The 24,379-nt window shown below is 43.4% G+C and overlaps 1 protein-coding gene across 2 annotated transcripts in view; it reads left to right on the top strand.

Moving 5' to 3' along the window:
• The window catches only part of Scfd2 (sec1 family domain containing 2), a 304,676-nt gene that overhangs the window by 275,070 nt on the left and 5,227 nt on the right, over window positions 1-24,379 (top strand). Inside the window, exons 6-8 of one of the 2 annotated variants that reach the window (XM_090343606.1) lie at window positions 98-243; window positions 10,290-10,424; window positions 20,352-20,471. In XM_090343606.1, the coding sequence (XP_090199732.1) occupies window positions 98-243; window positions 10,290-10,424; window positions 20,352-20,471 (401 nt within the window). The remainder of the gene's footprint in view (window positions 1-97; window positions 244-10,289; window positions 10,425-20,351; window positions 20,472-24,379) is intronic. The other variant, XM_090343607.1, reaches the window with a different exon arrangement.

The following is a 24,379-nucleotide window of genomic DNA, read 5'->3' on the forward strand; positions in this document are numbered from 1 at the left end:
AGAAATACCCAACTGTGTTACATTGAGCTCAAGCTGTCATAAGAAGACTTAATTTAAGGATTTGTTCAACTAAGAAAATATTTCTGGATTGTTTCAGGCTGTGATTCTGCAATTAACCTGACATTTCCTAAGTCCAAAATTGCTGTGGATGAACTCTTTGCTTCTCTTCGAGATATTGCTGGAGCTCGAAATCTTATGAAGCAGTTCAAGTCTGTGTATGTTCCTGGAACTCATACCCACCAGGCAAGTGCATGGGGTTTAAAGCAGCTGACTAGTCTGTTGTGCTTTTAGGATTCAGACCACAGCTTCCAAGTGTTTCTGCTTAGCAGCTCTAAGGATGGGGTTGGAGGGTTTATTCTAGATAGACTCCAAGTTCCCTTGTAGTTGAGAGTTTGGGGTTCTATCATTTCTACAGCCTCTCAATTAAGCTTTACCCCAGAATTGAGGCAATTTTAAGAACACTGGTTTGGAATCCTATGCCTTTGTAACTGTGGATCTCTCATAGATTTATTCTGTAGCTTTGGGCAAGGTCCTTCACTTCTTTGGGATCTAGTTGCTATTGGTACCAAATGAAGTATTGACTTTGTGTAATTTCTGAGTTAATGGATCTAAATAATCTGTAATATTTTGAACAAGCAGAATAACAAAATGACCTACTAATACTATGGAAAGGAAAGAGATATTTATGATAAGGGAAATATTTAATACTGAAATTCTTTTGCACTAGCACTCAGGAGGCTGAGGCAGGAAGATCACAAGTTTGAGGCTAGTTTAAGCTACATAGGAGGTTTGAGGTCAACCTCAGCTTTATCATGTGAACTTATCTCAAAATAATTAAAATAAAATAATTAAATTAAATAATTAAAGTAAAATAGAGGTCAGGCACAGCTGAAACCTGCCTGTAATCCTACCTACCTTCAAGACCAGCCCAGGAAAATACATGAGATCTTTATTTCAACCAATAGCTGGGTATGGTGGTATATACTTGTCATCCAAGCTATAGAATGAAGAATTTACAGAAGGATCAAATCTAGGCAAAAGAAGTGAGACCCTATGTCAAAAATAATCAGAATAAAAGGGGTTGGAGGCTGTATGAAGCCCCCCCCCAAAAAAAACTGTAGTACTGCCAATAATAACAATAGTAATAAATAAAATAGAATTGTCCTGCAGCTTTCCACAGACGGGAAGAACATCAAACAAGAATGATTTGACAATTGCTAGAAAGATGGTATGAGGGGGCTGGGAGTATGGTCTAGTAGTAGAGTGCTCACCTAGCATAAATGAAGCCCTGGGATTGATTCCTCAGTACCACGTATACAGAAAAAGCCAGAAGTGGTGCTGTGGCTCAAGTGGCAGAGCCCTAGCCTTGAGCAAAAAGTGTCCAAGGAGGGACAGGAGTTTGGCCTAGTGGTAGAGTGCTTGCCTTGCATGCACAAAGACCCAGTTTCAATTTCTTGGTACCATATACATAGAAAAAGTCAGAAGTGGTGCTGTGACTCAAGTGGCAGAGCTCTAGCCTTGAAAAAGCCCAAGGACTGTGCTCAGGCCCTGAGTTTAAGCGCCAGGACTGGTTAAAAAAAAAAGTGTCCAAGGACAGTGCTCAGGCCCTGAGTTCAAACCCTAGGACTGGGAAAGAAAGAAAAAGAAAGAAAGAAAGAAAGAAAGAAAGAAAGAAAGAAAGAAAGAAAGAAAGAAAGAAAGAAAGAAAGAGAGAAAGAGAGAAAGAGAGAAGAGAGAGAAAGAGAGAAAGAGAGAAAGAGAGAAAGAGAGAAAGAGAGAAAGAGAGACAAAGAAAGAAAGAAAGAAAGAAAGAAAGAAAGAAAGAAAGAAAGAAAGAAAGAAAGAAAGAAAGAGAGACAAAGACAAAAAGAGAAAAAGAAAGATGGTACGAGAACACAATATTTATTCTGTGAAACTCACAGGGGAGAAGAATGCATAGAAAGTCCTAAAGGGACATTTAGAGAGTGTCTGGGACCGTGGATCCTAAGAAGTCTATGCTGGATGAGATGAGGGACAGAGCTGAGGCTCCTGATGTTCCAACGTGAGCCTCCAGGGAAGAGCAGGTGTTTCTGAGGGAACAGCTAGGCAATAATAATATTCTACTCTGTCTTCCCAAAGTATCTCTAGGGAACTTCACACATGGATTGGGGGGGTTGATCAATTGCGTGCACTTTTGGGGGGACTAGAACATCATGAGGAGTACCACTTCAGAGCACTGACTTATAAGATGTATGTGTATGTAGACAAGCTCATCTTCCCACTACAGCCCTGCCAAATCTCAGTGCTTCCTTTTGTATGTTAGCAGCTGATACCTGAAAAAACCATCTATATTTAGTTCTTGTTGTTTTTTTTCTTTTTTTTCTTTCTTTCTTTGATTCCTACTGTAAGTAAGACAGAGAGGTGTTATTCTGAGAAATGCAGGCCAAGTGGCTTTACATAGGTGCATAGTGGCCAGGAGCAAAACCCAGGTTTTTGCAGCCCACATAAAACCTGCTCTTCTACTGTGCTCTTCCTGCTCTTCCAAGAAGAGCTCTTCCTGCTCTTCCATGACTATTGTGAAGGTTCTAGAAGTCCTGATTGATAGTTTAGGCTTCTTCCCAGTACCCTCTCTTCTAATCTGATGCTCATGTGCTAATGGTTCAAGCTATTTTTGTTTCCCTGATGACACTAGTGGTGCCTCTTACCTCATCTTCATCTATTAATTATTCCTTCAGGAAAATGTGTTGGTCATACTTTGGATATAGAGAGTGACACTTTAGGGAAAATGTGGTTTACTGTAGGAATTAATCAAATTTCTAGATCAACCAGAGGAATGGTTTCTACAGAAATGAATCCTATTACCAGGCCTGGGCTCTAGGGTTGCTAGGACTCTGATCTCTGAGGAGAAGGGGTGATAGGCACTAGCAGACCAGCTAAAACTCTTGGCTTGGCATTTTTGCTCACAACTAGTGCTTTGCCACTTGAGCTATAGGTCCAGATATTTTCACTGGATATGAGTCTCACTGAGATTCAGCCCAAGCTGGCTTCAAGCCACAATCTTCAGATCTCATCCTCTTGAGTAGCTAAGGAGTGAGTCACCAGTGCCCAGCTTCTTATATAATCAGTGAAAGCAACATGATCTTCAAACTGGGCATCTAGATTCATAACCCATGTGGTCCTACCATGTGGTTTTCACTCCTCTCCTGATGCTAACAATAGGAGCTCTCACACAAAGATGAGCTAATGACTTGTTGAGCTGACACCTTATAAAGCTCTTAACATCTGACACATAACCAGCCTGCACCTAGTGAGAGTTGTCAGTCAGCTATAGCAAAAGTGAGAAGCAGAGAAGCCTTTTAGTCTACCTTGCAGCATCCCATCTTTTCCTTTGTTGGGATGTGGGCTACAAAGAAGCAGCAATAATTTGAGTCAATACATCACTTTGACCTTCAAATTCTCTCCTCTTCCTTCTGATATAAAAACTGTAGTAATTCTCTATGCCCCTAAAAGTAGCTTAAGCTCAAGGTACCCATGTCCTATGCCAAATAGATAAGCTGGCTCCATGGTCCCACCCAACAAACCCCAGTTGGCCCAGGATAGAATCACAGACCAATAGAAAGTTTAGTGGTGACACATGCCTGTGGGAAAAAGTTGTTTGTGAGTTGCCAAGCACCTGTTTCTTCTTGCACGTGTTCTCATTATGTGGGATGATTGGGTTCCTTCCTCAGTGCCACGGTATTTGACACATCGCTGGTCCTCAGCAGTAGCATCAGGAGAACATCAGCCATGTCTTAGGGGAGGAACTTTTGACTCAAGTCTTACTGACTCTGCCCTGATGGACTTTAGCACAAGGCTCCTGGAGCAAAGCTGCTCTGCTGAAAACTTCACAGAATGTGTCTTGTCTTTTGTGCCTTTGGCATGCAAACAAGAGCATATGAAACAACAGTGCCCTTGGAAGTTTGATTCGTCTTGTGCCAGGGAAATAAGGCTCTCTGAGCAGTCTTCAAGTAGAAATGTCCTGTCAACACTCCCCAGCCCTGGACACCAGCTGTTCATGTCCCAAGCAAATTTCTTTTTCTCCTCCCACCCCCGAACCTGCATACCTAGCCCCAAAACTCTGAGACCTTTTTGAATGAATTAGTGTGGGACAGGATGAAACCCAGGGCTGAGAAACTTGCCATTATTTTGAAGTCTATTTCTACCTCATGTGTAAATGCAAGCAAATTCTTTCTGAGTATGGACTTTGATTTCCTCATATTGAAGTTGAAGGGACCACATATGAGTTTTGTAAAAGAAATAATATGAAGGATGAAGAGATGGATAGAAGGAAGAATGCATGGATGGATGAACAGATAAAACATTTTAAAATCTGCAAACAAGCCATTTCCTTTAAGAAGATGAAAGGAGAAAATAATTGTAATCTGTCAAAAAATAAAAATTTCAAAAGCCAAAGCATTGTCAAATAAGTCCCTCAGCATTTTAAGCAGATGTTTTTCTGTGCAGTCTTGAACTGAGACATAGTAAATACCCTTGACAACTCCGGTTTTCCTGAGAAGTTGGTGCTTAGGGCTGCCATGTAGAAAGGAGAACAAGCCTGTTGGGGAGCAGGCTGAGCCTACCAGCTTTCCTCACTCCAGCCAGCAACCCACATGATGGGATGGACCTGTGGCAGCAATTTGAGAATTCTTGGGAATGGTTGTCTGGGGCCATGTCTGAAGTGCACCTACTTTCAGAGGTTGGACTACATTGCATAATCTTACAAAGTGCTGCCTCAGCAGCCAGCTCAGGTATTTAAAAAAAAGTCTTCTAAATCCAACCACAGCTTATCCCCAGCACAAAATTAAACAGTTACAAGCATTTTGTTTTTTCATGTTTGTTTAAAGGGCTATTTTTTAAAGCCAGGATTGTTTTTGAAAATAGTTCATTTAAAGAAGGTGATAAAAAGACTTTCCGACATAAGATCAGTTTTGTAGAACTCTGTTCCTTTCATAGGCATCGGAGTGTCTTTTTAGACTCTACTTCCAACCTCAACACACCACCAGAGATGGGTATAAGAAGACCTTCCTGGGTCCCAGCTGCCTTGGCCTCTGTGAGCCTTCTTCTTTATAAAATTTAAAACTACTAAAGTACAGATGATATTGGTGCAAAGGCAAATAACTAGTTAAGATTCCATATCAAAAAACATTATTCTGACCATTATCATCTGATAATTTTTTTAATATTTTTTATTGTAATTAATAAAAGGGTTACATGATATTTGCCAGATAGAAGGTGCATTAATTCACATACACTGATACCCTTTCACATGTCTTGGTACCCATTACCCTCCCCCCCACCCCCCCGCCCATCTTGGTTTTCCCCCCTTCCCTATCAAATTTCAAATAACCAAATACAAATAAATTCATCTGATAATTTTTGAAAATGAATGCATTTTGCTCAGAGTTGGTGGCTCATACCTGTAATTCTAGTTACTTGGGAGGCTGAGATTTGAGGATCATGATTTGAAACCAGCTCAGGCAAAAGAAAAATAGTTTGCAAGACTTTATCTCCAGTTAACCAGCAAAGAACCAGATTGAAGTGTGGTTCCAGTGATAGAGTGCCAGCTGTCAGTAGGAAAGACAAATGAGAACACAAGGTTCTGAGTTCAAGCCTTAGTACTGGCACACACACATGCACGTGCGTGCATGTACACATACAGATAGAAGTAATAAAGTATGTTTATTAACTGTTAAAAGGCCCTTGGGACTGTGCAACCTGTGCCTAACAGATAAACTGGCTCTGTGCTCTGTGGTTCTGACATTAGTCAGCTCAGGATAGGGCCATAATTTACCACTGGAAGAGTGTGAGGCACTATTCTTCTTGGAATAGCCCTTGGGACCACTTATGAAACACAAAGTAATCTATGCAGCCATCAGGGAGGTATTTGATAGGGGTCTGAGGTGACAACTCAGGACTGAGAGAACTAGGCTGCTGTTAGGTATATACAGGTGTTCCTTGGTGTGTAAACTATATTGGAGATTTTTTTCAGCCTCAACTCCCAGCATTCCATTAAGGACACACTTGATTATTATTCAAGAGTCATCAAGCTCCAGTAGTATCTATCAAATATCTTAAGTTCCCCCAGTACACTGCAGTTTACCAAGCAGGGATCATTTCTGTCTAAGCACTCTTGCCTGTGTAGTTTGACATTCCTTCTTTATCAGGTTTCCAGGGAAACAGGGCTAGAAGGTTAACTAGAAGCCAGTTTCCTATGCAAAGGGACAAAGGGGCTTAGCAATGCTTCGCCCATACATGCAACTTACCAGTTGTTAAGGAAGTAGCCATATTAATATTTCAACTCCAATTTGACCATGTGTCTGAGTTAGAGATGATGCTATGTGTTCCCCAAATTCTATTTCCTTTTCCTCTGGGGCATAGTGTGAGACAGTATTTCCCAAATTGCCTGGCAGGTAAATGTAGACTTGTAACTAATTTTGGCCAATGAAGTGATATGTTTTCAAATGAGACCTATAACATCCCTCAGGAAATCCTTTGTACTCTCTGTCTACTGAAATAGAATCAGCATAGAAATCAGCATGGGATCTCATTGCCCCAGACTAATCATGGAATCCCTCCAAGGCAAGAACCAGGGTCTCTGGGTGATTGTTCTCCAAACAGACACCCAATTGTATGTCCTACTGGATGTGACAGAAACAAGAATCCAGTGACCAGAAAGAAACAAAGACAACAAATTTATAGGAGTTTTCATTCCTCTTCTTCCACCACAAAAACAAAAACAAAAAAAGTGAGCTGGCAGTGAGTGTTCAGTTAGATACATTAAGTTGTGGTGGTTGACCCTGTTCTTTTATGCGTGTGCCAGTATTGGGCCTAGAATTTAGGCCTGAGCACAGTCCTTTATTTAGCTTTTTTGCTCAAGGCTGGCACTCATCCACTTGAGCCACAGCTCCACTTCTGATTATTTGCTGGTTGATTGGAGATAAGAATCTCACAGACTTCCCTGCCCAGGTTGGTTTTGAACTTCAATCCTCAGATCTCAACCTCCTGAATGGCTAAGATTATAAGCATGAGCCATTGGTGCTTAGCTTGACTCTGTTAATGTTGAGGCAACACTGGGTTGCCTCAATCCAAATAACAGGTCTCCCGTCTGGTCCTTCCAAACATGAGGAAAACTTGGGGTAGAGCTCCAGAAAAACTCCTGTCACCTTCTACATTTGATAAGTGAGAAGTGGAAATTCTGTAACAGAGTTCTCATCTAAGAAACAACTGCCAAACAGCTTGCAATCAGACTTTAGTGACATGGTCTTGGCCCCAAACTACCAACTAAATTGCTTGGAGGAAGAACCCAATGAGTCTCATCCTTGAAGGGGGGTGGGGGAGGACTTACATGTTTGCAAAGAAGGCACAGGACAACTGCTGCTTCCTATCTGAGAAAGTTTTCCTCAAATTGTGCTTTTTAACTATGCAGTAGTTCCACATGGCTGAAACAAGAAAGGTGATTTAGTATAACCATGAGAATCCAGGAGGAAGTTGAATCAGCTGAAATTGCTGAGAGAGAGGTTATGACAAGGTGATGCCCCGGGATGGAACGAGATTCTCCTGTATTTTACAGAGTCAGAGCCCAGCATCATAAAAAGAGCTGACTCTAGAAGGAAGAGTTTGAAGTGAAGAGACAAGTAGCCCAATAACTATCACATCTCTGTAGAAATGTGCATTTCCAAGTTAGCATATGGGAAAGATCATCATAAAGAATGAAACCACACCAAAAAAAAAAAAAAGCAAGAAATGAGTATTCAGAGGACTCTATCTGACCCTAATAAAAACATTTCTGTCATTTTTCTGGATCATGTGATATGTTCGATACCCTTTACTTTCTATATTTTAAATGGTAGCTAATTTCCTCATTCTAAATAAATATGTACACAGTAATCACAGTCTGTAGAATGAAAGTGTGAGGGAACAGCAGTTTCAACTCAGCCCAATTCAGTGGGCTGTGCCCTAGTGCACATTCCACAGATTAATCCATGGAAGAGCAAGAGAGAGAATCAGCACCCCCCTCCCCCATCCTCCCATGCCTCCTTTCTGGCCGGCCCAGTTCATGCTGGGGTGTGTGGTCCCTTAACAACAATCCTGTCACCTAGGCACATTGAGCTACCTTGGTCTATGTCTGAGCTCTTTTTAGAATCCTGTCCACCTCCTACCCCAACTTCTTCAGTCTACAGATAGCCCTAATAAACTTTTTGGTGTACTTTCTTTCCTAGTCACAAATAATGTATTAATTTAAGTAGATAATTATTGCTATCTGTAGTGACACTCCACTCACTGTGGTTTATGAAACAAGAAACAAAACAAAGGGAAGTATCTCTCTTGTCTTTTTTTTAAATCCCAGCTGATGTAGTTTCTATTTATTGTACCAGTTTATTTTTGCAAATTCATTACATAAATGTTGTTTCACTCTCTGTGCCACTTGCTCCACAAATGCCAGGCTTTTCCTTTTCCTGTCATTCACCTAGTATACACCTTGGTTTTTGCTTTACATACCCAGAGCTTTCTCAGTCACTTTATCAGCATTCTTCCCTACAGACAGATATGATGCACTAAATAGCTCCCTTTGCAGAAGGGGGACACTTGGTGCCTTCTAAACCTTTGTTATGTCGAAAATTATAACGTCTTTTATGGTTCTTCTTTGTGTATATGAGCATATCCAGACAATAGATTTCTGCAAGAAGAATTTCTAAGTCAGATGCATTTGTAACTCAGATAGCTACTGCCAAATTATTCTCTGTGTTGATCATCACTATTTCCCCTCTGACAGAGGGCAAAGTATTAGAGTACATGATAACTCCGGCCTCATTAAAGTACAGTTTCAGAATTTTGAATGTTTGCCAGTCTGATAAGTTTTTTTTTTATCTATCTTACTATAGATTTAATTTGGATTTTTCTTCTTAGTTGGAAAGTATCAACTTTGCTTTACACCATGGCTTTAACCAAGTTCCTGTCTTATCAGTGTTCCTCTTCAGTGCTTACCCTTTGTGATGGTTTATCATGAAATCTCCAGGCACACAATAGTGTATTTGACCAATAAATATCAAGAACGTGGCACTTTTTTACAGAATACACACTAGCTCCCCTTGTATCTTTTCCTTGAGGTATATACCAGCTACATTCCTGATGAATGGTCAGCCACAATGTTGATAGGCTTCATTGCTAAGAGACGTAGAGTGCTGGATGAAATAAGTACAAAGTGTCTATAAAGTAAAATAATATGAAGCCAGGGAGTTCGGCACACTAAACATCCATTCCTCTGGTTGTGGGCAAGTCACATGTTTAGCCAATAGAAAGACAGGCTGTATCTCAGCAGCGTCTTCCTAGAATTTAGGAAAGAGGAATGGAGAATCAAGCCCAGAGATCTTACAGAAGTCAGTGAAGCTTCCTCCAGATAGCATCTAAATATGGACAGGGTATTTAGATCACAGAAAAGAAAAGTACTCAACACTATTTATCAAACCGGTGGAGTTATAAACTAACCTCACCCTGATTTCTACAGGAATTTCTATAGAGCCCACTGTATGCTTTCTACCCTGACCTAGGTCAGATTCCTCTTGTCATCTGGCCTTCTTATTTCTGGCCTAGCTGGACTTGGAGTTGAGCTCTATGGAGGAAGGAGGGATTGGTTTAAGTCTGCATGTTAACAACCCATTCCAAATAAACATTTGTGATCCTCATTGAGGAGAACATAATTCTAAGAATGTTTGGGAAACACTGTAGGTCATCTTCATGTTTATATCACATGGCAAGACTTGGCTTGCCAGCATGTTTCATGCATCAACGATTATCTCTGAAAATCTGTTATTTCTTTGTTAGCTTAAATTGGTCATACACAGAGGTTTCATTGTGATATTTACATACATGCATATAATATTCTTTGCTGAAATCTACCCCCTCTTCATTACTCTTTCATTATCTCCCTTCTTCCTCTCAGCTTTTGAGCATTGTTAGTGAGTTTTATATACATATAAACACACAACATATTTCTATAATGGAATTATTAGTCATACTGTGAGAATGATTCTTACAAGCACTACTTGCAAAATCAGGTATGAAAGGCAGAAAAGAGTGCTAGAATATTGGGGATAAAAGTTTATCAAGAAGCAAGGTTGTTTTAATATCTTTTCACATATATAAAATCACTGCTGTTTTCAGCATCTAACTAAACTTGCTTTGCTTCTTTTAGGTCAGATTAAACTGTCCTTTCTCCAGACATACCTAACAAGTGCCTTTAGTGCTTACACTACAATATTTTGTCTCTCCAGGCAACCTATAAGCCATTGTTGAAGCAGGTTGTGGAGGAAATATTTAATCCTGAGAAGCCAGATCCCATTGATATTGAACACATATCTTCAGGCATCACTGATCTCCTTAAAACGGGATTTAGCATGTTCATGAAGGTAAGTAACCATGAAGAGGTAAAACTCAGTGTTCCAACAGTCCCTTTTCTGGGTGTGAAAATGCTGGCACTCCACTGGCCCTAGTCAGTGCCATGCAGACGGCTCTTTTATAACCAAGGCCATCTTTATTGACCTTCGGTTATAAGCACCCTGACCCTACAGCCTCCTTCAGCTTCCCTGAACTGAGCACTGTGCACTGTGCGGGATTTGTTCCAGTCAACATGGAGAATGTGTATGGTAGACACATTGCCTCTAGAAAAGCACCATGGAAAATCTGTCTCCTTGTGGCCCATGTTGCCACTTATCCATGAATCTAGAAACAATTTACCTGCTTTAGTGATAGTCTATTGCTCTTTATTTCTGTGTGTTGCCAGTCCTGGGATTTAAACTCAGGGCCTGGGTGCTGTTCCCTAGCTTTTTTTCCTCAAGGCTGATGCTCTACCACTTAAGCCACAACACTACTTCTCATTATTTGCCAGTTAATTGGTTAATTGGAATGTCATGGACTTCCTGCTGAGGCTGGCTTTGAGTCATAGTTATCAGATCTCAGCCTTCTGAGAAGCTAGGACTGCAGACATGAGCCACTGGCACCTGATGAGTTCCTCACACTTAAGTCTAAAATTTACTATGTAAATCTGAGCAGTTCTGCACAGTCCCATGACTGTATTGCCCCCAAACCCACTTGGAAATGACCTATAGTCCAGCAGACTCATGGGGAGAAATACTAGAATTTTCTGGCTTGTATCTGGAATGAGTCAAAATGAGTAAACAGCCCTTGAAGTAGAGCCGAAAGGAGGAAAAAGTACACAAATGTGATCTATTTTTAACCCACCATAAAGTTTCTAAATTTAAAAGGTTCTAAACAAGATTACAGGCTGACCTCACAGGCTATGCCAGGATTTTAGTGGTAATAAGTCTTGGAATAACGGAATGTTTTGCCAGCTTCAAAGAGCCTTTGAAATCATGAATTAATCTACATAGAAGATCTGGCCTTTCAAAGTTCAATAAAGGCATATTCCAGGAAAACTGGTCTAATCCAAAAGCCAGAGGATAGATACCAGACCAGCAGACTGAAAACCAAGCAATAAATTGGCTTGAATGGCCACACCAATCTCTCTGTTCTCCTGTTCTCAATTATCAGCCATTTCTGATGCAATGCCTGGCAGATATGTTTCTCTCTCTCCCTCGAGCTCCCCCCCCTCTCTTCTTAATAAGCAACTCAGACCAACTTACTAAAAGTATCCATTTGAGCACTCTCTTCCTTCACTCATGAACTTGCACTTCCAGAAGTGACTGTGGACCATACGATGACACATAGTTGTGTCTTTGGAGGACTAATCACACACGTCTGTTGCTGTTCCATGAACCAATAATCCTCACAATTTCAAAATACTCCTTTAAACATTGCAGTTTTCTCCATCTCTGTCTGTGGATCAGAGGCTCCCCGGTCCCAAGCATACATTGTTGAGGAAGTTTGGAGCCATCTTGAGTCAGTGCTGGGAAGCTGAATGATTTTCCCCACTCAGCGCTGATCATTAGGGCTTCTGTAGAAATATTCCCACAGCCAAGACTGATCTCAAAGAACAGTTTCCAAAGAGTGCATTAAGAGGGAGGAATCTGGCTCCCTGAAGCTGCCAGCATCCAGTGCTTGGTCCACAGCTTCAGAAATCCTGCACCTGTCCACAGAGATGCAGGGAATCTCCTTGGCAAAGGGACAAAGCCACTCCCTCCTCACCACTTCAAGGGTGTGCTTGCTTTATTTCTAAATGGGTCTTGATTGCTGAGATTTCCTGCCATTCCCAGAACTCATCAAAGAAACTTTTATCTAAGCCTATGTGTTCAGGATTTGAGTAAAGTTGGAATAAACTTGAGGACTAGCCGATGATGACTAGCTATGAGGACTAAATTCCCCAAGAGTCACTCCTTTGAGATGGATGTCCCTTCTAGAGGCTTCCATTCTGCTTTAAGTTCCTCGGAGAAAGTGGGAAGAAAGCGGTGGGTAGAATCTAACACGGTTGTATCACAGACCAAGTTCCCTTGCCCTGAATTTCATTACTTCTCATATCCAAAGTTATAAAGAAGTCTGTGATTATGATGATGTTCTAGGGTCAGTGAGAAAGTTTCTCTTCTCATATAAGAAATAGAAGGTTGTTATGACAACCTTGGGGATAGCTCTCACAGACTGACTCTCATGCTGGCTTGGAAGCTCCATTCTCAGATCCCTCTCCTCAGTAGCTAGGATTACATGCATGAACCATTAGCACCTAGTTTGCTTTTACTTAGTTTACAAGTTTGTGATTTCTTTTAGATTGTGGCTTCTAAGAAAAAAAAAAACCACCTTGAGCATCTCTGTATCACTGGACACAGCCAGTATTCAGTTATGTGGTACCTACAACCTAATTTTGTGGTGAACATGAAGATTAAGTAGAAGACAGTAGTCCTACCATCCCCAAAGATATCATTGCAAATTTTCTCAGCATTCACTCTTGCAAGGAAAATACAAAGTTACATGCCCTACTGGTGTGTCTGTGGGAAGCCATATTCATAAGCCTATTCCACTCCACTTTGAGGCTAACTCATTGATCATCTTGGGGAACATAGGTTATTCCTTATGGGGCAAACCATGGGGCGTTGATGAGATACCATACATAGACCTGACAAAACTAGTCAAGGCCTGCAGGAGATCTTGGCCACCGAGAAACACAGAGATGACTGGATGACTTGGGCCCTGACTCCCCAGAGCACTTCCATATGCAGCAGCCACATGCTGGGAGAGAACAAAAGCCTCCACATGGGTTTGCAGCTGCTCTTGAAGCGGCCATGGTGCCATGGGTGGTGCCCACTTTTTCTCCAGCCCCTTTGAAGTGGCTCACAGCACTCACCCTTACTTATTTGCATTTCTACAGGCAGCAATAGCTAAGGAAAAGGGTCTGTGGGCCTAATATGTTCTCCAGGAGCAGGATATTCAGGCACCTGGATTTTGCCCTCATTACAGTCAGAACTGTGCATTTGCATCACATTACAAGTTGCTAAATCACTTTCTTTGCAGGGATTTTCTAAGTAACAGGTTCCAGAGACGTGACCTAAGAGAGATAGCAGGTAGCAGCCACTGAAAGTTATGAACTGTCCTCAACAGTCACTTTCACAGCAGTCTGTGTGTTGAGGGTCACAAATAGTGACAAGTACCAGCCTCAAGGGGAGAGAATGTCCACTCTTCCTTTAGAAAATGACCAAGAGCATGAGGAGAAGAAAATATTTTTGGAAAATATAGTTTATACTCCCCTAAATATATGTTTGGCTGACTAGCGTAGCAAGGGTGGAGCTGGCTAATCCTGTTTCCTTCCAACCTAGCAGATGTGAACGTTGTTCACACTTCTGACCTGGTTTCAAAATAAGGCTTTGATAACGAAGGCTGACTTGCTCTTTCCCATAAAGTGTTTTGTGTTTGTGTGCAATACTGGAGACTGTATTTGGAGCCTTTGCTGCTGCTGCTGCTGCTGCTCCTCTACCTCCTCCCCCCTCCTCCCCCCCCTCCTCCTCCTCCTCCTCCTCCTCCTCCTCCTCCTCCTCCTCCTCCTCCTCCTCTTCTTCTTCTTCTTCTTCTTCTTCTTCTTCTTCTTCTTCTTCTTCTTCTTCTTCTTCTTTCCTTCTTTCCTTCTTTCTTCTTCATCTAAAGTCTCTGCTGTGGTAGACCTTGGAGCACAGCCCTCCTGCATCCACCTTTTGCATAGCTGGGATCCCAGGCATGCACTGCCATGTCCAGCTTGGCTTGGTGGTTGTTTGATGGTTTGTTTTTTGAGATAGAGTCTCATTCATTTTGTCCCCTACTCTGTCCTTCAGCTTAGTCTACCTGAGTATGTGGGATTACAGGTGTGCACACTTGGCTGTTGTTTTTTTGTAAACATAATTTTAAAAATAATCTGCTAAAAATCTGAGCAACCATGCTCTCTCTAGTTTGTATCTATTGATCCCTGTAAGGTAAATCAGAACCGCCCGGGAGAAGAGCAGCAAATTACCCACTAGGCCTGAGAGTGTTTCAAGTTAGTTTGGTGCACTTCTCAGCCAGGGGTAGAATGTATGCTAGCCCATAAGGCTGTCAGCTTCAAAGGACAGCCTGTGAGCCCATTGTGGGGACAGTCCCATTGAACTGGTAAGAACCAACAGAGGCAGAATCTCACATTCCTTCAACAGCCTGGTTCTCACTGTCTTAAACCTTTGCCCAGAGCACCTTGAACCCCCTAAGGGGAAGCATGATAGCAATCTAATAAATAAATTGAAACATTCCTTCTCTCTCACTAGCACATTAATTTAATTTAAAACTAGCATGTCTAATAGACTGCACTTTCAAAGTGCATTTCTGGAATTTGTGGTTTGGATTTCAGTCTTCTGAAAATAATATATTTTATATCTGCTCCATGTGTTGGAACCTCAGCTTGTTTTGACTAGAGGACATGATTTGTCAAGATGTGCTCTTCACTGGCGTCAACATGAAGGGGTGTTTAATCTAGTAAAAAGGGGCACAGATCCTTTTAATCTCCTGTATAGTTATTAAGAAGCTGTTGTTGTCTGTCCTTGTTATTTTGCTTCTTCTTCTGTGGCTATATTTTATTATGGAGAGAGAAAGAGAGAGAGAGACAGAGACAGAGACACAGAGACACAGAGAGATTTTCATGGCAGACTAGAAGCAGTATCAGTACCCTAGGCCTTGTTTGAGTTACTGTGAGTGCCTCAAGTACCTCGTCACCTTCAGCCTCACTAGAAAAAGGTCACAAGGAGAGAGACAACTGACCAGGCCCTGAAAGGCTGGTGTTGTGTAACTCCTGTTGCAATTAAGATGCCAACCGATTGAAGAAATGTAACCTCTGAAAGGATATTTATTGTGAGACTATGAGGACGATGTTGTGTCCTATGGGACCTATAGACTTCAGTGGATCGGAACAATCCCTTCCACCAACCTGAAAACCATCAGAAAAGCAGGATGCTGGATGGTCCCAGCAAAGTACTCCATTAACATTAGTTGTGTAGCCTTTCTGCTGCTTTAGGGTCTTCTTGGAAGTCCAGTTTTGACTGATCCTTCTGTGTCTTAAATCAAGTCTTTAATTCCAAGAAAGTTAGCCCAGCCTGGCTCAGGGCTCCATTCCATGTGCAATTGACCTTAACTAGTCAGCTGAATCACACTGTAACCACTGCCAGGAGCCCACAATCTGACCATGTTGGTAAAGGAAGCTATTTGCTTATTTTAAGAGCAGGATACCTACAGAGGAGTCTGTGTCAGGTATTGAATTGCTTTGAGATGATGGACCAAATGATGAACTTCAGAAGTCGGACTTGAACTTGAACTGGTAGAGTCTTGAGAGTCATCTGCTGTAGCTCCTTATTCTTCACACAAGAAAAATAAGACTTGAAAGAGAACTAGTCACTGTGCCCCATTATACTTAATGATATTTCTGACAAGAAAACATGTTGGCATTCAAGTTTGTTGATCAGTGTACAAGTCCTGGACTTCTTTGCAACACTATAACCACCGTTTGAATTCTCTTCTTAATTATGCTTCACTATGAGTTAGGGTTTGATTTGTGTCTAACATTAGCTGAATCTGTTCTGTGAGTTATAGAGAGATTGATTTGATATGAATCATTAAACAAAAACAAAAAGTTGGTTTTGGCGGTCTGTGTACTTTGTCACACAGAGAATGATCATCGGGGCCTGCTTTGTGTGCTGGCCATGTTGTGGGCACAGAAGATGCAGATGACTTGGACACATTGCCTGCTGTGGCATTGCTTCCATCTCATTACTGACAGTTTATTGGAGAGATGTACAAGAAAGCTGAGGGCCCAAAGGAGAAAAGGGAAGGGGGTTGGGGAGGGGCTGGGAGAACACAAAGGAGGAGTTCAGCTGGGGGGACTGATGATGCTGTCAGACCTGTAGGAGTCAGACACACAGTGATGAAATGCCATGGTACATGGAGGGAGTACAGTTTGTTCCAAATAATGGATCTAGGTGGCATGTGGGGAGGAGAAAATGCAGATGGAGATAAGCAGGAGCTAGATCAACAGGGATGGGAAGATTGAGATTTAGCTCGAAACAAGGCACTGTTGAATGATTTAAAGGAATAGCTAATAACTTTATGTACATTTTGAAAGAACTACCCTGGCAGCTCTGAGCAGAGGCTGCAAGGACCAGCCTGGCATCAACTGGGAAGGGAAGAGGAGATGAGAATCTATTTTCAATTAAGGCCAAGGGAATGAGGGGCCAAGATGACGGGCTAGAGGACTCCACAGGACTGGAATACACTGGAATATATTGCTCATAAAGAGAACTGGATAGCCATCCGGCTCTGGGATTTTTGGATAGATAAAGTTGACATTGCCTCTGGTAGAGAAAGAGGAAAGGAGAAGAAGGTGGCTTGTATGTTAGCCTTGTTGAGGGAAGGGATAGTCAGTGAAACCCAAGGCAGTAGCTGGAGCTGTTGGCCTGTGAGAACCACGAGCAAGTTCCTTCTGGTAAATGACTATTTCTTTAAAAATGCAAAGTTTTAAAGATGCAAGGTCACATGAACCCTTTCATTTCAAAGAATAGTTTTATAAATGGCAGTGTATGGTACGACAAGGTAGAACATTTGTTTCTAGCTCTCCAGTGAGACATGCTTTCAGTCTCAGCCTTAGCTGGATGGTTTGGAACTAAGTTGTTTTATGCATTTTCTGAGGGCCTCTATCTGTAAAGTGGAGTTTCACAGAGCCTAAGGATTGCCTACAATAATGCCTGCATTATGCCCCCCGTGACTTTCCTTCCTATTTACCACCTTCCTTCCTTACCTGCTTACTCACTGATTTTCATCACCCCTCCCTCCAATAAAACCCAGAAGTCTTGTGACAGTGGGGTTCCTCTCCAGTGCACAGGCTGAGTGCCTATTGTGGGAGCAGCATCTGGTCCTCAACTATTGGTTACATGGGTGAATGAGTGAAGAAGCAGCATAGCACAGAACATGAAGTGTTTGGTGACGATGGTGGTGCTTTCACTATCTCCTGTTGAGAGAAAAGCCATTACCAGGGCTGTCACTGGGCTCATTCCAAGGCTTCATCCCCTTTTAGGCCCACACCTCTGCTTCTGCCTGTATAAGGCACTGTCCATTGCTGTAGAGAGGGAAACCTCATCCTGCCTCTTCTAGGAGCAAGGGAGTCACTGAGGAGGAGGAACTGAGCAACTGAGTGAAGGAAGCACTGCATGGTGTGTGTGTGTGTGTGTGTGTGTGTGTGTGTGTGTGTGTGTGTGTGTGTGTGTAATCTGCAGCAGGATTCCCAGATCTCCTGGAGAGATCCCAGTAACCTGCAAAACCCTTCCTTGACAACTCCCACTTGGAAGCAAATCAGGACATCAAAGAGCTCCCTGAGGCCTCACACCTGCACCAAGGGCCTCACAGCCTGCTGCAAATGCTAGGTACAGTGGTGGGAGGAACCCATCTTCTTTGGCTAGAATTGGTATCTTCAAATCAGAGCCCCGGAGGACTTAGAAAATGAAGGAGAAAGCAGAGAATAACGAAGTCCTGCAATTAGGATGGCAGAAGTAGCATTGGATTCTTCCATCTTTAAAGTGGGTCAACCCAGGATCTGACATACACACAGGAATCATCCCACCATGTATGGCTGCTATTGGGATTAAGATGAAGTTTCCACTTCCCCAGCCTGCTGACTGGACACGCTCTGAAGAGAAAGTCCAGTATCAAAACCTCAATCTAAAGTGAAACCCAAATAGCAAACACCAGTATGCATTAATTGGATCCATTTATTCATGCTGAAACTAACATTCCCTCCACTCCTTAGCCCCAGGGAATTGTTCTTTGTTTGTTGCTGCTCATTTTATTCCTCCCTTTTTCATCTCTCAATGCATCCTTCCAAGATTCCCGGTATGTGCCTCAGATCCCAGACTGTCTTATGGAAAGCATATGTCTTAGGGAACAGACTGTACCACGCATACACTTTGCAGCCAGTTGTATTTCTGTCCTCGGATTAAGTGGGGAGTGACAGTTTTTTGGAGGGCTAAGAGGAATTTGGGGGCCAGATACTTAGCTAGAAAACTGTGCATAAAACAGAACATTTCTAAGAAAAGAATGGTATCTCCCACAAACCTGTGCTTCTCGTTCATTTACTCACATATCTAGTTGATTTATGCAACACTTAACTGAATGTTCACCTGGTACTGAATTCCACACTCAGCACTAAAGTTGGCCAGGAATTTCCTTTAGTCGTGCCCTCCAGAGCCCAGGGTCTGAGAAATCTTTCATATCTGAGAATGGAAATGCATCCAGCTGGTGATGTCCAAGGAAAAGGATAGTGATGCTCAAGCTGAAAACATAGACTTAGGGAGTATATGAAAGATTTTCTAAGGCAGAGGAGAAGACTGTTCTCTCAAGGATGGTGTGCCAAGTGAGAAAAACAGGAGGCCCAAAAAATGGCGCTTCAATCAATACTGACATATAAAGAGGCAGGCCAAGCAAAGAAACCTAGGAGGAGACAAAATTGGAAAATTAGAAGGAATCAAGAGAGTGTTATCTCACTAGCAAAGAGGCATGTCATCAACTGACCAGTGCCACAGAAATTCCTCTTGGATGAGGTGTAAAAGTGTCCATTGACTCCTTCATGGTCATGGTCATTCGTGACCCTAACAGTTCTGGGGACAATGGGATAGCAGCAGGGTAACTACAGGTGCATAGAATATGGATTCAGAGGGAAAAAAAAAAGAGATCAGCAAATGTGAAGAAAGAAGGAAAACTCCAGAAGAGAAGCCAGAGGAGAAGTCAAGAGCCTTTTTTCAAAGATGAGTTTGTATCTTTTGTCCAGTGTTCATCATTTCTTATTTTGAAGACCTTTGGACCTCCTCACATCCTCTTTCCTTCCTCTCCTCCATCTGTCCATCCCTCCATCCTTTCTTCTTTCCTTCCTGGCTTTATCATGGGCAGCTGCCCATGCTGCACCTCTCAACAAGGGCTTCGAATGGTTTGTGCATTAGAGTATGTGAGTAACAATGACACGAGTGAGTAGACCCTCATGATCACTTACTCTCTTCCCCTCCTGTTGGAGTTAAAGACTATTTTCCCCACATGTGGCATCAGGGGCGTCAGGTGTGTTGTGGCCAGTTGGCAACACCACCCAGCAGTGGTTCCCAGCATGCTCTAGTTTCCATGAGCCTCTAGCTACTGCTCCCAAATGTTGACTGCTCATCTCTGGAACTCAGCCCACACCATCTCTCCTGCCCACACCATCTCTCCTGCCCACACCATCTCTCCTGCCCACTTCCTTGCAGAAACACTGTGGCTTCTAGATCATGCCTAAAACATGCCATCTCTCTTCCTCTTGTGTCCACACCACTACATCTGTTTATGTATATTTCCTGCCAGGTTACTGAGAGGCCTTCTCATTTTATAATATACTAACCCACTGGTTCATGGATGGGAGAACTCATAAGAAATTAGGTCAACTGTCTACAGTACCTACTGTTGGGGTCATACACTGTAGGCCCCTTGCTGCAGCTGGTTGGAAGAAATCACAAGCTTGAAACCTGACTTTAATGTCTGTGAGGATGGTGTCCTTTCCATTCCATCCTTGTACACAGTCTACCCCCACCTGCCCAGAGTTCTGGCTTTGTTTAGTTTTGTAGACATTTCTGTAACAACTGTTCTATGCTGGAAAATAAACATAAAGCTAAGACCTGAACAGTGATGAACTATGAGTGGTCCTTTGGCCTTTCTGTCCTTATAGCTCCATATCTTTAATGTTACTTCTAAGAAAGACTTTGTATAAAGATTCCTTGCTGGGCATTCTCCTGGTCAATGCTAATGCCCATCAGCTCTCCAAAGCTTCTTCCTCTTACTCACTTGAGGAGGGATGGCAGTCTTGGATTGCAATCTAACCTGATGCTGTTGTTTTGCAGGTGAGCCGGCCTCATCCCAGTGATCACCCCCTCCTCATCCTCTTTGTGGTGGGCGGAGTCACAGTCTCTGAAGCTAAAATGGTCAAAGACCTTGTGGCGTCCCTAAAGCCAGGAGCCCAGGTATTGAGTCATGGGTGATATGAATAAGGATCTAAGGATAGAACAAAGTGGGGAGGGGGCTGGGAGTTTGGTAGAGTGATTGCCTAACATGCACAAAAACCTGCGTTTGATTCCTCAGTACCACATACAAAGAGCCAGAAGTGGTGCGGTGGCTCAAGTGGTAGAGCACCAGCCATGAGAAAGCCCAGGACAGTGCTCAGGGGAGGGAGAGGATTCTCCCTACATCTGCTCCTGTCTGGCTTTCTTCTCTCCTGTTTGCTGTCCCAGAGCCAACCCAACATCCATGGAAAGGCTTTGTTCCTTGTGTAGAAGTCTTACCACTTTAGTCAAGTCCACCATGAGCTCCTATTCCTTGGTAAAATCCATGCAAATGAGCCCCTGCTCTTTGCCAAGTAAACCGTGATCCAGGAGGGCAGGGTAGGGTGCTGGCAAAGAAGAGCTCTCCATTTGCACCTCAAACACTCTTCCCAGCCCCTTAGGTCTCTCTAGGCTCCAAGGCTGAGGTGCTGTCATCCTATTCCTGGCTCCTATTTCAGGGACTGTTCAATCTATGCCTAATCACTAAGGAGTGCCTAATTACTTTCCAAGCTCTAGATCATTGAAGAACCTATACCAGGGACCTCTTCCAACTGGCAGGGGACTGGGTGCTATGCAGAAAGACAATGGCTGGTATTTCACTCTTTGCCTCCTGCCAGGTCCTGTCCTATTCCCCAGATGGGAAGTCTGGCCCTGGGGCTCCATGGTCAAGAATGCAGACTTTTTGATTCTAGACTCTCAGGTTTCTCTCTGGCTCTCCTCTGATTAGCCAGGTGATCTGGAAGAGCTTTCTCAATGAGGAGTCAGCATGCTGGCTATGCATCCTGACTCAAGTGCAGGGTGGAGAGTGCACCTCCTACACCGAGCCTGGATCCCAGGTGTCACCACTGGTGACCACACTTACTCTCCACCCCACTCAGCAGAAAGGGTGAGGCTCACAGCCCCCAAAAAAGACTTCTGGAAAAGGAGGGCCCCTACCCCTGCAGGATCCAGCCTGGCTAAGGACAGAGAGCCTGTAACTAAGTAAGCTTTAAAATCCTTGCTTTAGCCAAGCACCAATGGTTCATACTCACAATCCTAGAGACTCAGGAGGCTGAGATCTGAGGATCATGGTTTGAAGCCAGCCTGGGTAAAAAACTCTGTGAGACTCTTATCTTTAATTATTCACTAGAAAACTGGAAGTGGCTCTGTGGCTCAAAGTGGTAGAATGCTAGCCTTGAGCAACAGATCTCATAGGTATCACCCAAGTCCTGAATTCAAGCCCCACAACTGCCCTCCCCACCCCCCGCCCTGCAAAAAAAATCTTTTGTCTGGCTTTCCTGGTTCCTCAAACACTTACTGAGACAGGGGAATGAGCGGAACTGGTTAATTTGGTTTACTGTCCACATTGGTCACACAAACCAGCCAGGTAGGGGCAGTGAGATTCAGTTGCTCCCATCTGCTCACTCATCTGGGCTGCTGCCCTGTGTCTAGCCTTCAACCTAAGCTCTGTGTGTCCACACAGCTAGCCAGGGACCCGTGCTCCCCTTCAGCAATCCTGCTTGCTGCCGAAGGCCCTTCCTAAAGCTTTGCTGGCATCACAAACCCATAATATGTATGCAATGACGCCTGGAGTGTTAGTTGACCCCTGTGTATTCGCTGGCTTATGCTCCTAAACCAGATGTAGGTTCCTCAAAGATAAGGACCACCCAGGTCTAAGACTTGGCAGGAGCTTAATAAACCTGAGGATTTGCTGGAGCCATTGACTCTTAAGAGGATGGAGTTGGTGGAAGCATACTGTTATTGTTGAGTGACTCATCAACCTGAGAAGTTGAGAAGAAGTGATCCTTATTGGTATCTAGATCCCAGCCAGAGATTAGGAATAGAAGATTTAGGAAAGTGTAGCTGATTCTGGAGTGGGGGAAGTAAGTAGACATGAGCTGTGACCACTTCTCTTAATATCACCTATTACTGTCATAGCTAGGGCTAGTCCTGATCCATTCAGCCCCCTTTGTCGGAAGAGTCAAGGATCTGTTAAATGAGTGATGGCTTTCTTAGTTGTTGTTGTTTATTTAAATCAGAAAGATGGATTCTTACTGTCCCTTCCGTGGTAAACCAAGTTCTTAGCAGTTCAGAACAGGGCTGCAGTGTAACACCAGGGCAGACATAGTAATCCCCACTCTGAAAGGATGAAATGCAGATGTTTCAAAGTCCTGTGACTAAATTTGACTACAGAGTTCCTGAGCCTGTCTTAGATTTGCTGCAGGCTGACCTTGCACCAGGGCATCTGTAGAAAGATCCTGTCGAGAATTTGGAGCTTTAGGGAATTCAAGGCTCTTAAACAGCCTTAGGCTGCTTTTCCTTTGTGTATAAAATCAATAGGCCCTAGGAGGATTCTATCTTCTGCCTGAAAGCCCAGGCAGGGTATCCATCATGGCATCCCCACTGCTACCACTCCCCCTACACCCCCCCCCCCCCCCGCCAGTTTGTGAGGGCAGGGGATGATCTGCAGGTCCGGTTCCCAACAGACATGGCTGCCCTGGCCTGAGGCTAACAGAGCTCAGCCTCCTGCTTGTCCTGGACATCAGGGATGTCTTTGGAATGAGGGCCTGCCCCTCCACTACAGCCTCCTCCAGTCTTGAGTGGCTTCCGTCTGAGGCCTGTCTTCCCTAGAGCAAGCAGAGCCTGGGCCTGCCTCCTCTCTCTTCAGCGCTGACTTTAGTGGGAGACACAAAATCTAACACAAGCAAGCAGGGTTGCACCTAATCCACATGACAGTTCTGAAGACATGTGAAGCAAGACCCTATCTTCTCTCCCACCTTTTCTCTTCACATCCTGCAGCCACCTGACCATACCCCCCGCATGCAGACCTGGGAACCCTGCTGTCCCCAGCCTGTTTGCCTCCCTCTTACACACGGTTGAAGCTAAAAACCATCCCTTCCATGCTGAGGAAATGAGGGCCATTTCTCCTTCCCTTCTCTTCCCTCCAGCAGCTTCCGAGGGGCTGTGATAGACAACACTCCTCAGGCAAGGGCCTGGAGCTGAGACGTGAAGTGGTGAAGTGCGTTCAGGGATCAGCTGTTCAAGGAAGCTGATGGAATTTTAAGGAACCACAAAATGAACTCTTACACAAAAGTGACAAGGATAGCATTTAACATAGGGAGTGGCCACTGGGTCCACCCACAGAACTTGCTTCTCTGCTTTCCTTGCACACAGTGGCTGACCATGTGCTCAGGATTGAAAAGAAGCCAAGTACAGAAGTTCCTTTTTCCTCACTACAAAACCTCTTAACCAGGCCCTGGGGGCTCACGCCTGTAATCCTAACTACTCAGGAGATCTGAAGATGTGGTCGGAAGCCAGCGTAGGCAAAAAAGTCTGTGAGACTCTTTATCTCCAACTAACCACTCAAAAACCAGTAGGTATGGCTCAAGTGGTTGAGCACCAGTGGCAGGATGGTGACTGGAAGGCCCGCAGAAGCCTGTGACTTTGAGAAGAAAACAATGGGAAATAATGCTCTCGAGGAAAACACAAGATCTGTCAGATCAAGGGAAAAGAAGGATGGCCACACCAGCAAATTGGGCCCGCCTTCCGCTGCTTTTCATATATGGGTGCATGCGTCACCTACCCCCACTTTCTCGCACTAACACATGTTTGGAACTGACGTTAAAGGAGGACATAAATATATTAAAGTAGATCATAAGTATAGTCACACACAATCTGCATGCAATTTGAAAGGTTCAAAGAAATCCCTGCCCCATTTTATTTTAAAGGGGTAAATAGTAACAATAAATCATGAAGGACAGAGGTGAAAAGACGTTTAAACTTGCCCTCTTCCTGCCTTCAACAGATCCTGACTCTAGCACATCTAACATATAGCTGGAGCATTGTGAAAG

The sequence above is a fragment of the Megascapheus bottae genome, chromosome 13 (genome assembly GCF_031878675.1).
Source record: "Megascapheus bottae isolate mThoBot1 chromosome 13, mThoBot2.hap1, whole genome shotgun sequence".
Taxonomy (NCBI): Eukaryota; Metazoa; Chordata; class Mammalia; order Rodentia; family Geomyidae; genus Megascapheus; species Megascapheus bottae.